Raw genomic sequence first — 16,873 nt, forward strand, 5'->3', positions numbered from 1 at the left:
CTCACCACGATGGAACTAGTTGGTTACAGACTTGGAAATGAATTACCTGTCTATTATCCCAAGAACTAGGCTACTGAAATTGAGAGGTGCTTATCACTAGAAAGTTGATTATCAGATGGTGATCTTTTTTTTTTGCGAGGAGGGGAGTGGTCCCACCAGCTTTACAGATTGTGTAGGAATTGTAATATGCCTTGGTGGAGCAAGTATTCCCGTCTTTGAACATTGTAACATGTTTATTTTTGTGGAAAAAAAAATCTGAAAGTTGCTCCTTCCTTTTTCTTATTTAAAAACCTTAGTATTATAAAGTATCTCTCTATGTTAGTAAGTTGAATTGAGAAATCCTGTGGATTCATTCAGTATTTTTCGAGAATGGTTAAAGAAAATTGTAAAGTCATAATAAAAATTTCTACATGGATTTAGTCTAACAACAAATGAATGAATAAAGCATTTATTAAACACTATGTGCAAAGCTTTGTGTTAAGTTCTGGGGATACAGATAGAAAATTAAGACAATCTTTGCTCTCAAGAAGTTCACATTCTAATGGGGGAAGATTTCAGATGCAAGTCATTTGGAAAGGTCTCATGATCCCTAGGATACAGTGCAAAGCAGATGCTCATATCTCTTTTTTAATGTCATTTCCTCTGATAAAATCGTATCAATTTTCAGTGTACAAGGAAATGTACAATTTGTAGCCTCATAGGCTTTTATTTGCAGTTTTTCCATGTTGAAACTGAATAATTTGATTTCAAAACATGTAATAAATGATTACTGTAGTCGTGTTTGACTTGTAAGAAGAGTAAAAAGGAAAATGCTCAATTAACTGCTCTAGTTACTAGAAATCAAATGTTTAAAATGTGACTTACCTTATATCATTTTAAGTAGATTGGAATTCAACATAATATAGTCTTTTTTTTTTCTTTTTTTTGTTCTCCTGAAACAAAACATAGTCAGTCTCCTGAAGATGAATTAACAATGTCTTGTCTAGGACTTTTGGCAAATCTTTGTCGGCACAACCTATCTGTTCAAACTCACATAAAATCTTTGGTAAGAATTGTGTGTGTGTTTGTTGTGTGTGTGTGTGTGTGTGTGTGTGTGTGTGTGTGTGTAATCTTCCAGCTCTTTTGTTGGGTTGTCTCAAGGAAATCTTACTATTTTGTTATTTAATGTGAAGACTTGTTTGTCCATATCCATTCTGTCTGTTGCTTCAGAGCTTATAAAAAGATTGAAAATTAAATGAAGCTGTCTAGTGTTTCCATCTTTGGATTATACTTTGAAAGACTCTAGCACAAGTGTAAAACACTGACTTCTTTCAACATGGTATTATGTTGGAATTCCAAAGAAAACCTGGTTTAAGAGTATATTTGAGAAATGATGGATTATTTTGTTAAAAGTTTAAAATCATATTGGGTTCCTTCTAAGGTGAGTCAACTCATTATTTTATGGCTCTCAAAGAATTCGCTTATTAGTATTTATTTAAAATCATGGAACCTTGAATTGAAAAGACCTTAGAAATTATTTAGACCTATCCTTATAAGGATGAAAAATTTGAGACCCAGAGAGTTTAAGTGACATGCCTCAGATCAGAGGTAGAGCCAGGGCTGGAAACCACATTTCCTTAGTCTGGTTTATAAGCATTTATTAAGTACTTGCTCTGTGCTAGAGATAAAAAGACAAAACCAAAATATGTTCTTCTCTCAAGGAGTATGCATTCTGTTGTGTGAATGGAGGATGGGATGGGGAGGAGATAAATATAAGATATTTCTTGGAGGGAGGGCACTGGCAGTGAGGGTAGTATATCAAGATAGGACTTATAAGTCCTATCTTGTAGATAAGTGGCACTTGAGCGGAATCTAGGAATTTTAAGAAGCAAATGCATGAGGTTCAGCTTTTATAAAAGCATGAAGATTAGAGATGGAATGTGCTGTATGGGAAGTAAGTAGACTTGTTTAATTGGAATCATAATATGTGAAAGGGAGTTGTGTGACCATAGAATTTAGTGAAGTTACTTCATGCAAGTATTAAGTGTCAGAACTGGCATTAAAACCCAGGTCTTTTTACTTCAAGCAATGAAATTATTCCATAATTCTAGCTGTCACCCCTAAGCTTTTGAGATTTAGCTAGATCAGCTTGAAACAAAATTGACTAGTTTCCCTTCCTCATCCCCAACAGTGGACACAAAGTAAATCTGTAGTCATTAGAAAGAAAGGAGGAAACAGAAAGGATGTCAGTAACCTGTTATTTAGATAATTAGTTTCAACAGGTTAACTAGGCATTAAAAATAGCATTTTTTAAAACAGGGAAATGATAAAACGCATTTAAATAATCATACTTTTTAGTAACTGGAGCATGTCACACTAAATTTCAGAAGGAATAAACAATTGTCTACATTATTCATCAAAAACATTTCCTACCCTCAAAGACCCAAACCACAGGGCTTAGAAAATGCCATAGCCACAGAGTTGTAAAGGACACTGTCCATGATTTCAAGGGTTTACAATTTAATAGAGGTAGAGTATTTTTACAGTTATCTGTTACAGAAAGCACAATGTTAGAAATACTATGTGAATAATAGCATTAACTCGAGTGCCAAGTGAAAGAAGGATCATTTCTGACTAGAATTATTAAGAAAGGGCCTAAGGAGGAGTTGGCATCTGAGCTGATGCTTTAAGGATAGGTTTTTGATAGCTAAAGATGGGGAAAGGAACATTTCAGGTTATTTCAGTTAAATATCATGTCTTTTTACAAGTACTTGGGATACAATGGCAAAAACTAAATAGTCTTTTTCTCAAGGAGCTTATATTCTGATGAGGGTATAGTAAGCATTCATAAGTGAGTATGATAGATATGGGGATTAATGGGAGCCACCAACAAGAGATCTTGCCCTAGGGAGAGGTAGGAGAATGCTTTCATTTGTTAGGAATGGGGTGATGGAAGGGGGGAGGCAGTGTTACCTGCGTGGAGTCTTAAAAAGAATATAAAGATTCTTAAAAGCAAACATGTAGAAGGAGGGCATTCTAGGCCTCTGTAGAGGCTCGGAGGAGGGCAATAGAATTCTAGGTTCAAAGAACAGCCAGTAGTACAGTTTGTCTGGAAGATAGAACTCATAAAGGGTAGTGATGTGAAATTATGCTGGAAGTGTAAGTTGGATCCAGATTTGAAGGACCTAAAATACTAGGTTAAGGAATTTTTATTTTATCTTAAAGGCAATATGGAACTACTAAGGGTAATCAAAGGAGTGACATAGATCTGTGTCTTAGGAAGGTTATTTTGGCAGCTTCAAGAAAGATCATTCAGAGAGGTTATAAGAAGATCAATTAAGAGGCGGTTACATTATTCCATATGGTGGCTGAGAAGGCCCTCAATTATGGTGATGACTAGGTGAATGGAGGGAAAGGAATTTGGTACTGGTTTAAAACTAAAAGCAGAGGTGGGGAACCTGCAGCCTCGAGGCCACATGTGGCTTTCTAAGTCCTTAAGTCCAACCCTTTTCCTTAATCCAAACTTCACAGAACAACTCCCTTAATAAAAGGATTTGTTCTGTAAAACTTGGACTCAGTTAAAAGGCTTCACCCAAGGACCTAGGAGGCCATGTTTCACACCCCTAATAGAGTGATCATTGGAACAGACCAGGCATGCAACATATGTAAAGTAAACAAACTTGATAGCTTAGTTTTTGATAAAAACACACCCAAGCTACCAGCATGAGGAATCAGTATTTGATAAAAATTGCTGGTAAAATTAGAGAACAATATGAAAGAAATTAAATTTATTCCAACACCTCATACCCTTGACCCAAGATAAGCTCCAAATGGATATGTGCCCTAGTTACATCAGAAACAGATTAGAAAAACATGGAAAAAATGGCCTATCAGACCTATGAATAGAGAAAAAGTCCATGACCAAACAAGGAATAGACAATATCACATGAGATAATATGTATAATTTTTATCATAAAATTTTTAAAGTTTTTCATAAGTCCAGTAAAGTGAAAATTAAAAGGGAAATATTTAACTGGGAAAACTAATGTTTGCAGAGGCTTCTCTGATAAAGGTCTCATTTCTAAGATCCAAGATACATTCATTCTCTAAGGCTATGAAAAGACAGTTTTTCAAGGGAAGAAACCCAATCTATAACCATATGAAGAAATACTCCAAATCACTAATACTCAAAGAAATGCAAATTAAAATAATTCTAAGGTTCTACCTCAGATGCAGCAGGTGGAAAAGATGACTGAAAAGGAAAATGACAAATGTTGGAGGGGCTATGAGAAAACAGGCACATTGATTAATTGTTGGTGGACTTGTGAATAGGTACAAGTACAACCATTATGGAGGGCAATTTGGAGCCATACTCAGAAAGTTATGAAACACTGCATCCCCTTTGACCAAGATATTCCACTGCTAGATCTGTACTCCAAAGAAGTGAAAGAAAAAGAAAAAGTTCCTATGTATACAAAGATGTTTATAGCAGCCCTCTTTTGTGGTGGCAAAAAATTAGAAACTAAAAGGATACATATCAGGGAAAGGCAGAGTAAATTGGAATACATCAATACGATGGAATACTATTGTGCTGTAGATGACTTCAGAGAAACATGGAAAAAAAAACTTGTATGAACTGAAATAGAACGAGATATGTAGAATTTATACTATAATGTCAATAGTATAAAAACAGTTTTGAAGACTTTTATAAATTGATGAATGAAATAAACAGAACCAGGAGAACAATTTATACATTTGTAGAGACAAATGACATTCAGAACTATAAGCACTTTGGTCAGCACCATGGCCATGTGTGATTCCAGTGGGCCGATGATCAAGCGTGCTAACCGCTTCCTGATGGAGAGGTGATTTCAGGATGAAGAATGAGATATAATTTTTTTGAGTATTACCAATACCCGGATTTGTTTTGCTTTACATATTTGTTACAAGAATTTTTCCCCCCAAATTGAGTGGGGATAGGAGAAGAAATTGGATTTCTGTTTATGAAAAAAAAAATAATTTTTTTTAAAAAGAAAAGGAAAATAGATTGTGGAAAGGAGAGGTAAGAATCAAGAATCACTCCAGTGGCTAAGAGACTAGTAGTGAGATCAATAAAACAAAAAAGTTGAGAGGACTGGGTTACTAGGATACAATTAAACAACCATTCATCAAGTGTCTGCCATATACGAGGCACAAGGAGTATGGAATAAAAATCATTCATGTCCTCAAGGAGCTTACCTTCTGCCAGGATAATAGAGTAGGTAGACAGAGAAGTAATTGCAAGATAATTTGAGCAGGGAGAAATCTAACAAAAAAGGGCAACCAGAAAAGGTTGTATATGTGAGATGGAACCTGAACTAAGCCTTGAAAGAAAGCTAGGATTGTAAGTAGTAAGATTTTAAGGACATGAAAGGGAAAAGGAAAAGCAGTTCTAAAATGGGGACAGGTTGTGCAGAGGCATGGAGACAAGAGGTAAAAGACTAAGCTTGGGAACAGTGAGTAGGCTTGTGTTGCCAGGACATAGTTTTTGAGGGAGAACTGATGGTATACGTCCAGAGCTGGAAGGGACCTCATTCCATCTAGATTTTTGTTTTATAGCTGAGGCAATGCACATACAGTGTGAAAAAATCATGGCAAGGTAAACTGGAGCCAGGTTGTGAAGGGTTTTGAATGCTGGGTTGAGGAATTTATGTATGATCCTAAAGGTAATAGGGAGACACTTAAGATTTTTGATCAGAGGAACTATTTAAGGAATATTCATTTGGCAGCACTCTGGAAGATAGATTGGGGAGAGGTAAAACTATATTCAAACGACAGACTGCTCAACAGTATGAGAAGTTGCAAAGGTCAAGTGAGATGAGGATTGAGAAAATGCTATCAGATTTAGCAGTTCTAAAATCGTTGGTAACCTTGAAAAGAGTGGTTTGATTCAGCTGGAGTTGGAAGTTATATTGTAAGCATTGTTAATTGGATGTATAAGCATAAATGAATTGGAGGGGGGAAATGGAGATGAGTGTCATAGATAACTTTTTAGGAGTTTGGTCATGAGAGGGAAGCAAGATGACCATTGCCTGGGGAGACTGGTAGGTCAAGTGAGGATTTTTTTTTTTTTAAGATTGAAGAGAACTGTATTTTTTTTGTGAAGCAGTAGGAAAGATGGTAGTAATTATGGAAAGATTGTTGATAAGAGAGGGCAAGCTTCCAGAGTATATAGGAAGAAGTTGGATCAAGGGCAAAAGTAGAGAGTTTGACATTGCTGAGGTGAAGGACCACCCTTTTCTTGGAGACTAGAGCGCAATGAAGAGAAAAGGAGGATAGTATAAAGGAATTTTGAAGTATAGTATAGTAGACAAAGTGCTGTTTTGGAAGCAAGTGGCTTCTATTCATTTAATTAGGAGGTAAGGGTTTCTGCTGAGAGGAAAGAGTTTCTATAAAGGACTTGGGAAGAGAATGACCACTTGAATGACCACTATCACTTTCATGGTAGTGTCAATCATGGAAGAAAAAAAGGACAGCTGTGTAGCGTATAGGGCCCAGTTGATGTCAGATAACTTAAATTTGTAGTTGACAACATTACTTTTTCTACTAATGTTCACCATCAGAGGAAGCAGATGATGAGGGTAATTTAAGGTTGGCAGGGAGGGGTTGAAATATGTTAATGGGGATAAGACAACCAAGGGATAAGGAGTCATGGTGGCAGGAGTCAAGAAGGCAAGGTAGTCAAGAGTAAAGGGCAGTATAGTTGAATTGTAGGTGTAATAACTGAAAAAAATAAAGTCATCAGAGTTGATAAACTGGAAGAACAAGTCCATGTATAGTTACTAGAAATTCCAGTAAATATGATAAGTGGTTTGAGGAGCAGTGAGGCAGAGGGGATGTGGAAGGGATAGAAAGTTACAAGTAGAGAAATAGGCTCAAGATCATAGAGCTAGTAGCATAGTTAAAAGTGATGGTTCTCTGAACTAGGTTATATTTATCCCTGTGGGTTGCTGAGGTGAAGAGTTAAGGTTGAAGAGATGGGTGTTTGAGAGGACTTCAGTGTATATATTAGAGATTGTATTTCATAGTGGCTACAATTGTAATCAAGAACACTACCTCAGATACTTATTAGCTTTGTGACCTGAAAAAGTCATGTAATCTCTTCTAACTTGAGTTGCCTCCTCTGTAAAGGAAGTGATGTTTGGAGACATCGGTCCTCTTAGGTGGATTATCAGGATGGAAGCTGAAATTGCTAAGCAAGTTGGTTAGAGAAAAATGGGTCTGTAGGAGAAATGAGTCAACTTTTGAAATCATCAAGGAAGGTAGAAGTGTTTCCTAGAGGTTGAGAGAAAAGGATGATAAGAATAGAAAGAAATAGTGTAGTAGTGTGATATAGATTAGAAAGGAGAAAATGAAAACATTTCATGGAACATTTCTCAGATGAAGAAATGAATAGTGATAATTGATAACTGTCTTGCTGAAGGGTACTGATTATAATATTACAAAAGTTTGTCTTCCAAGAAGATTTATCCAAAAAAAGCAATTTTTTTTAGTTTTTCCCCACTTAATGGTATTTTTTCAATTATATGTGAAAATAATTTTCAGTATTCACTTTTATAAGATTTTGAGTTCCAAATTTTTCTCCCTCTCTCTTCCCCTCTTCCCTCCCCAAGACAGCAAGCAATCTGATCTAGGTTATGAATGTACAATCATATTAAATGTGTTTCCCCAAAGAAGAAACAGAACAAAATGGAAAAACCATGAGAAAGAAAAAAGCAGAAGATGAAAATGAAAATAGTATGCTTTGATCTGCATTCAGACTCCATAGTTCTTTCTCTGGATGTGGACAGCATTTTCCATCATTAGTCTTTTGGAATTGTCTTGGATCATTGTATTGCTGAGAAAGAGCTAAGTCTATCATCATCACACAATGTTGTGTGTACCATGCTTACTTCATTCAGCATCAGTTCATTTAAGTCTTTCCAGGTTTTTCTGAAGTCCACCTGCTCATCATTTCTTATAGCACAGTAGTATTCCATTAACATTCATGTACCACAACTTGTTCAGCCATTCCCCAGTTGATGGGCATCCCCTCAATTTCCAATTCTTTGCCATTACAAAAAGATCTGCTATAAATATACATATAAGTCCTTTTTCCTTTTTGTGATCTCTTTCAGATACAGACCTAGTACTGGTATTGCAGTCTTTTAGCCCTTTGGGTATAGTTCCAAATTGCTCTCCAGAATGGTTGTATCAGTTCAAAATTCCACCAACAATGCACTAGTGTTCCAATTTTTCCACATCTTCTCCACCCTTTGTCATTTTCCTTTTCCATCCTATTAGCCAATCTGATGGGTGTGAGGTGGTACCTGAGAGTTGTTTTAATTTGCATTTCTCTAATCAGTAGTGATTTAGAGCATTTTTTCATATAACTATAGATAGCTTTAATTTCTTCAAAATAATAGCTATTTGAATGTGGCCATATAGGAGAAGGATTAAAAAATATTTGATAGTGTTTTCCCTGTATGGATGAAAGGAAAATTATGGCAAACTTTTTTTGCTGCCTTTGGGGTTGGGGTTTCATGTTTTGCATAGCTGCTTGTTTTTATCAGCAAAGTATCTTGTCTATGGAGGATTTATAAGTGAGAAATCCTCATGAAGTATTATCTCTAAGGATCTTTCCAGATCTGATTCTGTAAACTATAATCCTTCATATTAGAACTTAGAAAAAAACTTGGTCCTTTTTATAAAAGTAAGTGTCATGTTGTAGTTGGCCTCAGGAGCATGTATTTGGGTAAATACTTGGGTGACTTCTGTACTTTAATATTAATTTCTTAATTACTTATTGAGAACTTGCTGTATGTACCTTATGTTCTCAGGAGGAGTAAAATACAATTTTAGACTAAATCTAATTTGTGTTAAATATTTTTCTTCTTCAGAGTGATGTGAAGACATTGTATCGTACTCTCATTAGCTTCTTAGCCCACAGTAGTTTAACTGTGGTTGTGTTTGCACTCTCAATTTTATCAAGTCTAACATTAAATGAAGAGGTTGGAGAAAAGGTAAATATTGAGTTTTTAAAAAAATAATTATAAACATAACTTATTTTAAAATTCATTCTCTGGTTTTAACAAGTTATTACTGCTTTCATTGGTTTTTTGTTTTTGTTTTTTGATATGTCAAACACCAATATTTGGTTCAGTTTTGTATGCATTACACCTCTTATATTTTATTTCTTTGTTTTTAAGCTATTCCATTCTCGAAACATTCATCAGACTTTTCAGTTAATATTTAACATTCTTGTAAATGGTGATGGTACATTAACCAGAAAGTATTCAGTTGACCTACTTATGGATCTTCTCAAGAACCCTAAAATTGCGGATTGTCTCACCAGGTACATCAATGTTCTCTTGGTAAACTTAAAGCTTTTTTCTAGACCGGTGTATATTGAGAACACCTCATTGCTAAAAATATAACTGTCATCTTCGTCAATCTAAGTGAAATTAATTCTAGTGAATCACTGAAGACTATAAGCAGGAATATTTTAACATTCTTCATTCCACTTATACTTCATCTTTGACTTGAAATACAAAAAGGCATTTTGTGATTCATGTATTAAATCAGGGGTGTAAAATATATGGCCTACAAAATACTTGAGTGCAGCTGAACCAGACTAAAATGTAATTGACAAATATCTAACAAATAAAAATGCATTAAAACATAGATAATGTTAATAGGTGTTTTTTTAAGTCAATATGCACTTCTAAGTGACGTCTGTTTCTATTTTAGTTTGGCACCACTGCCTTAAATGACTGAATCTGCCTTTTATCTTCTAAATTCGGCTGTCTGAATTACCTTTATTCACAAAATAATTCAAGAACAGAAATTGGTTTTGAATAGCAAGTCAGGATGACTTTTTATATTAGTGGACAATGTTATTTATTATAATGAAGGTTTTGTTATAATTATTTATAATAGCTATCATTTACCACTAGCTTAATAAGCAACACTTTCTACCTCCTGCTCTCTGTTCTCTGTTTCTCGGCTATATAGTTCATTATACACTTAATTTATGTAATTTAATATTCAAACTAAATTCCTCCAGAATTGCCTTAAACAGAAGTGTCAAACTCATGAAAGAGGAACCAGATGAAAATGTAGTTGGGAAATTTTTAACAAAATGAAAATATAGTATAACATAGATAATGTTAATTTGTGGTCTTCTAATTCTTTTTTTTAAAATTATTATTTATTTATTTAATATTTTTAGTTTTCAGCATTGATTTCCACATGAGTTTGAATGACAAATTTTCTCCCCATTTCTACCCTCCCCTTACTCCAAGATGGCATATATTCTGATTGCCCCAATCCCCAGTCAGCCCTCCCTTCTGTCACCCCACTCCCCCCATCCTCTTTTCCCTTACTGGTAGAGCAGAATAGATTTCTGTGCCCCATTCCCTGTATATCTCATTTCTCAGTTGCATGCAAAAACTTTTTTTTTGAACATCTGCTTTTAAAACTTTGAGTCTCAAATTCTCTCCACTCTTCCCTCCCCATGCACCCTCCCTAAGGAGGCAAGCAATTCAACATAGGCCATATGTGTATCATTATGCAAAACCCTTCCACAATACTCATGTTGTGAAAGGCTAACTATATTTTGCTCCTTTCTATTCTATTCCCATTTATTCAATTTTCTCCCTTGACCCTGTCCCTTTTTGAAAGTGTTTGCTTTTGATTACCTCCTCCCCCTATCTGTCCTCCCTTCTATTGTCCCCCCTTTTTTATCTCCTACCTTTTCTGTGGGATAAGATACCCAATTGAGTGTGTATGTTATTCCCTCCTCAGGTCAAATCCAATGAGAGCAAGATTCACTCATTCCCCCTCACCTGCCCCCTCTTTCCTTCCTGCAGAACTCCTTTTTCTTGCCACTTTTATGTGAGATAATTTACCCTATTCTATCTCTCCCTTTCTCCCTCTCTCAATATATTCCTCTCTCACCCCTTAATTTGATTTTATTTTTTTAGATATTGTCCCTTCATATTCAACTTACCCTGTGCCCTCTGTCTATACATACATACATATACATATACATACGTATATATGTATATATGTATATATGTATATATGTATATTCCCTTCAGCTACCCTAGTATTGAGGTCTCATGAATTATACACATCATCTTCCTATGTAGGAATATAAACAAAACAGTTCAACTTTAGTAAGTCCCTTATGATTTCTCTTTCTTGTTTACCTTTTCATGCTTCTCTTGATTCTTGTGTTTGAAAGTCAGATTTTCTATTCAGCTCTGGTCTTTTCACTGAGAAAGCTTGAAAGTCCTCTATTTTATTAAAAGTCCATATTTTGCCTTGGAGCATTATACTCCGTTTTGCTGGGTAGGTGATTCTTGGTTTTAATCCTAGCTCTATTGACCTCTGGAATATCATATTCCAAGCCCTTCAATCCCTTAATGTAGAAGCTGCTAGATCTTGTGTTATTCTGATTGTGTTTCCACAATATTCAAATTGTTTCTTTCTGGCTGCTTACAGTATTTTCTCCTTGATCTGGGAGCTCTGGAATTTAGCAACAATATTCCTAGGAGTTTTCTTTTTGGGATCTTTTTCAGAGGCAATCTGTGGATTCTTTCAATTTCTATGTTACCCTCTGGTTCTAGAATATCAGGGCAGTTCTCCTTGATAATTTCTTGAAAGATGATATCTAGGCTCTTTTTTTGATCATGGCTTTCAGGTAGTCCAATAATTTTTAAATTATCTCTCCTGGATCTATTTTCTAGGTCAGTGGTTTTTCCAATGAGATATTTCACATTGTCTTCCACTTTTTCATTCCTTTGGTTCTGTTTTATAATATCTTGATTTCTCATAAAGTCACTAGCTTCCACTTGCTCCAATCTAATTTTTAAGGTAGTATTTTCTTCAGTGGTCTTTTGGACCTCCTTTTCCATTTGGCTAATTCTGTCTTTCAAGGCATTCTTCTCCCATTGGCTTTTTGGAGCTCTTTTGCCATTTGATTTAGTCTATTTTTTAAGGCATTGTCTTCTTCAGTATTTTTTTGGGTCTCCTTTAGCAAGTCATTGACTTGTTTTTCATGGTTTTCTTGCATCCTTCTCATTTCTCTTCCCATTTTTTCCTCTACTTCTCTAACTTGCTTTTCCCACTCCTTTTTGAGCTCTTCCATGGCCTGAGACCGATTCATGTTTTTCTTGGAGACTTTTGATATAGGCCCTTTGACTTTGTTGACTTCTTCTAGCTGCATGTTTTGGTGTTCTTTGTTACCAAAGAAAGATTCCAAAGTCTAAGTCTGAATTTGAGTCCATTTTTGCTGCCTGGCTTTGTTCCCAGCCAACTAACTTGACCCTTGAGTTTTTCATTGGGGTATGACTGCTTGTAGAGAGTAGTTTGTCCCAAGCTTGAGGGGCTGCGCTGTTGTTTTCAGAACTTTTTCTACACAGCAAGCTCTGCCACACCAGCGTTCCTCCTCCCGCAAGAACTGCCAACCTGGACCATGACTCAGATCTGAGCAGGCTCTGCACTCCTACTGTGATCTGCCCCTTAATTCCTCCCACCAGGTGGGCCTGGGGCCGGAAGCAACTGCAGCTGTGGTTCTGTAGCTGCACCACCTCCGCTGCCTCCTGGGTGGGGGCCGAACCCGCGAACTCCTTTCATTCTGTCCCCGCAGTTTTTCCCACTAACCTTCTCTGTTGTCTTTGGTGTTTGAGGGTTGAGAAGTGTGGTAACTGCCCAGCTCACTGATTCAGGGTTCTAGGGTCCGTTCTTCCCGGCTCCCAGTCTGGTCGGTCTGGGTGCGGCCCCCGCTGGGCTCTGCTCCATTCCTCTCCCAGCTCCGTGCTAGACACCTTATCCAGCGTCCATCCAGGCTGTCCTGGGCTGGAGCCTTGCTTTCCTGTGCTATTTCATGGGTTCTGCAGTTCTAGAATTTGTTCAGAGCCATTTTTATAGGTGTTTGGAGGGTCCTGGGGGAGAGCTTTAGGCAGGTCCCTGCTTTCCAGCTGCTGTCTTGGCTCTGCCCCCAGTTTGTGCTTTTCTAAGTCAATATATGGCCTGCTCTGTTTCTATTTGAGTTTGAGACCACTGGCCTTAACCATTCTCCATGTTAGAGACTTTCGATATGAACGTAGGGGATCATTTTAAGAATGAAGAATATATATCTCAGGCACTTGGACAAGATTGTCCATTTAACTTGTATCTAATTAATAGTCTCTGCAATAAAATGGACTCTGACTTTTCCAAGATTTACTAGTGCCTGCCCCATGCTGTTTTTCTTCCATTTTAGCATCATACCTCTTTCCACAATTACCCTCCAATTTAGCAATTCACATCTCCCTTGATGAGGTAGCAGATGGTATACAATCTACTTTATTATGAATACCAAAATCCTATTGGGCACCACATCAATGAGAGAATATTCCTCAGTATCACATTTATTATGGAGAACATCCTTGTAATGGTAAGCATGGGGGTAAATGTTATGATTTGAATATAGGAGAACTGAAGTAATTTAAAAATTAATTACTGGTTCATGAATACATAATTGTGTTGATTTCTAGGATTATAGGATTTGCAGCTGAAAGGGACCTTAAACATAGTTCAGTGCAACCCTGTCATTATGTAGTTACAGAAACTGAGAGCTACAAGATTAAAGTGATGTGCCCAAGGTCAAAAAGTGTAAGTAAAAGAGCCATCATTCTGAACCAGGTCTTCATTCTAAATTAAGTGCTCTGTCCACTGTGCCACTCTATTCTGTTCAGTAGATTATACAACCTATACATTTTTAGGCTCATGATGGCTGTTTGTTATTTGAAGTTGAAGTCCACATTTAAAAAAAAGCATTTTACTTTGGGAGCCGAAATTTTTAAAAATCTGTTATTTTGTTATGATTTTGTAATAGTGATGTTATTTATCTTGGTTTATACTTAGATATGAACACTTCAATTCATGCCTTAATCAAGTATTAGGTCTTCTTCATGGGAAAGACCCTGATTCTTCTTCAAAGGTATATTAAAACTTGATCTTTTGAGAATATCACTTGTGATTCTTGAAAATAACTTCAAATAAAATAAGAACTCATAATTTTTTATAGAATCAATTTTAAAGGCTGGGTTGAAAGCTCTTTTCATGTTAATTTTGATGTATTTAAGTAAATATGAATAACTTAGCTTCAGCATTTGATTTCATGTTAATGTCTAATCACATTGGTATTTAATAAGATCTCCTATGTTCATACTGCACAGGTTTTAGAATTACTTCTTGCCTTCTGTTCAGTGACACAGCTACGCCACGTCCTTAGTCAGGCCGTATTTGAACCACCTGCTTCTGGTAGCACAAGACTGGGAAACCATTCTAAATCTTTAGAGCCAACAGTTGCTCTGTTACATTGGTCAAGCCAACCCTTGGAAGCATCAGAAAACTGTTCTATTCTAGCACTAGAATTGTTCAAGGAAATATTTGAGGTAATGTGATAGTGAATGTTACTCTTAATGTAATATTGCATGATAATAACCCTTTTTGAATACCCTTCCACTTTGGTAGGTGCAAATATCTATAACTGGAGTGCCAAAGTACTCCCATATTAGCTTATTTTTTTATACTTGCCTTTAATATATAGTTTGTTAACAGAAACACTGGAGACTTTATTGATTTGATATTCGTTTTTTGTAAACAGTAACCAGTGTATCTAGTAAGTACTGCTTACTAGCATTATAAGGCTGTAGCTAGCTTGATCTTACCAAGTCTTGGTGATTACGGAGCTTAGCATTTCTCACCTTAATGACCTCTTCTCCCAGCCACTGCTTTCTCAGAGGGCTTCCCTTGCAATTTATGAGTCTTAGGTACAAGAGAGTAGTGTGCATATTTGGAGGATAATCCTTAGTAATACTAGAATTTTGAATTATTCCTATTACTGGTCTTTTATCTTGGTCCTTGACTAGTGTATTTTATAAAGCATTTTGAGTGTGTTGAAAGTTATGTACAGTTAATTATAAGTTTATTTGCAGAATATTAGACCAGCCAGCTGACCTGCTTACTGTTCTTCACAGTCAGCATTCTTTCCTCCCTCCCATGCCTTTGCAATGGCTGGCCCCCATACCTGGAGTGCTTCCCCTCTTAAAATCTCTGATATACTTCAAAGTTCAGCTCAAACAATACCTTACAAATGAAAATTTTGCTGATTCTTCCCTCTCCCAGGTGCTAGCACCTCTTATGATCCAAGTTACTATATATTTACTTTGTATATCTTTTATAGTTGCCAATTATATGCATATAAGTTTTTTCCCCCGGTAGAATATATCCTCCCTGAAGGCAGGGACTGTTTCATTTTTGTCTTTGTATTCCCTGGTACGCAGTGTGGTGCTTGGCACATAGTAGGCACCTAATAAAGGCTCATTAATTCATTAAATCTAGTTCCTAGCTTTATTTTGCTGATTTTTGGTTTTTTTTTATCGTAACTAAGAAAGACCCAAGTTTCAGTCCAGCTCAAGACATGGTGGCTTGGCTGTGTGACATGGGCAAATAACTCAACTTCCCAGTGCTCTGGGCAGTTCTCTAAGACTATAAGTTGCAAAGAAAGTATTTCCCTGCATTGGTATGTTAATTCCCTCTACCACCAAGAGCTCCCTATATCAGTGAAATGATAGGTATCCCTTACTATGAGTAAGAGAGGCTGAGTTTTAAATAAAGTCCTAAGTTTAGGATAACTAATATACCAGGACACAAAAACCGAATAAAGAAAATTACCTAATTAAGGAAAAGAAATCTGAGTAGACAGCGTAAGAAGAATGTTCAATAATAAGCATTTCTTCTGGGTACCTTAGTATAACTAACATCTTTATTTTTGATCTATGGTGTCTATCTAACCTCTCCAGGATGTCATAGATTCTGCCAGCTGCTCTTCTGCTGATCGTTTTCTGGCCCTGCTGTTGCCCAGCATTCTTGACCAACTTCAATTCACAGAACAGAATCTTGATGACCTACTAACTCGAAAAAAATGCGAAAGAATGGCTAAGGCCATTGACATTTTGCTTAATATCCTTGGAAATGATGCAGAACATATGTGATATTTACTCTCCTAATTTTCCTAGTAAAGTTTGTAATTTGAATTTTCAGTTATGTTTTGTCACTCTTGATCCTATTATCTGCTCAGAAGTACTAGGCCGGAATTTTAAAATCCCAGAATGATACATTTTAGTGAGGATATTCTAGTAAGTTATCCCTTATTTTATTTTTTTAACTAAAAAGTAAAATTAAAATTTTATTGTAAACGTATACTTCAGTAAGTGCTTTTAAAAATTGTCGCTGATATTCCCGTTAGTCTTAGAGCAGGTTCTGAAGAGGCTGTTCATTTTCTTCTCTAGGCTATACTTTTACTTCTGGTTGCTGCCATGAAGTAATTCTCTTTTTCTTTTCAAGTGTCATAGCAAGCAAAATAGCGAAGACATGAGAAAGCAAGTAAGCCTTTGCTTAGCATGTTGTGTCTTATGTTTAATAGGCAGATAGGAGTTTAGTAAATGAATCTACACCTTCTTTAAAGCCAAACATGCTTACTTCCTCCTACCTGAAGTATTTCCTTTTTCCCCAGTTTGTGATTTCTATCTCTGATCAAATTTTCTTATAATGGAGACATATCATCTATGTATTTAATTTATATTCTACAATTTGACAGAAAAAGAGAAGAGAGAAAAATAATAATTTAGATAGTTTAGGTGGTTTTGTTCCACTCAGTGAGCAGGCTCAAGTGAGAGTTAGATGAGAGACATGAATTTGCTATTCCCACAGATAAGTCTCAGTTCCCTCAGGTCCCTTGTAGAGAGAGCATCTTGCTTAGTGAGTGTGATTCCACAGTCTTCCTTGATCATTTTGTTGTTGGGTTGTTTCAGTTGTGTCT

At 36.2% G+C, this 16,873-nt stretch overlaps 1 protein-coding gene across 1 annotated transcript in view; it reads left to right on the forward strand.

Moving 5' to 3' along the window:
• CIP2A (cellular inhibitor of PP2A) overlaps positions 1 to 16,873 on the forward strand; it is a 45,822-nt gene that overhangs the window by 7,050 nt on the left and 21,899 nt on the right. The window contains exons 5-10 of the mRNA XM_036746019.1: positions 949 to 1,045; positions 8,898 to 9,020; positions 9,207 to 9,352; positions 13,912 to 13,987; positions 14,226 to 14,444; positions 15,855 to 16,014. Of these exons, the coding sequence (XP_036601914.1) occupies positions 949 to 1,045; positions 8,898 to 9,020; positions 9,207 to 9,352; positions 13,912 to 13,987; positions 14,226 to 14,444; positions 15,855 to 16,014 (821 nt within the window). The remainder of the gene's footprint in view (positions 1 to 948; positions 1,046 to 8,897; positions 9,021 to 9,206; positions 9,353 to 13,911; positions 13,988 to 14,225; positions 14,445 to 15,854; positions 16,015 to 16,873) is intronic.

The sequence above is a fragment of the Trichosurus vulpecula genome, chromosome 2, assembly GCF_011100635.1.
Source record: "Trichosurus vulpecula isolate mTriVul1 chromosome 2, mTriVul1.pri, whole genome shotgun sequence".
NCBI classification, from domain to species: Eukaryota; Metazoa; Chordata; class Mammalia; order Diprotodontia; family Phalangeridae; genus Trichosurus; species Trichosurus vulpecula.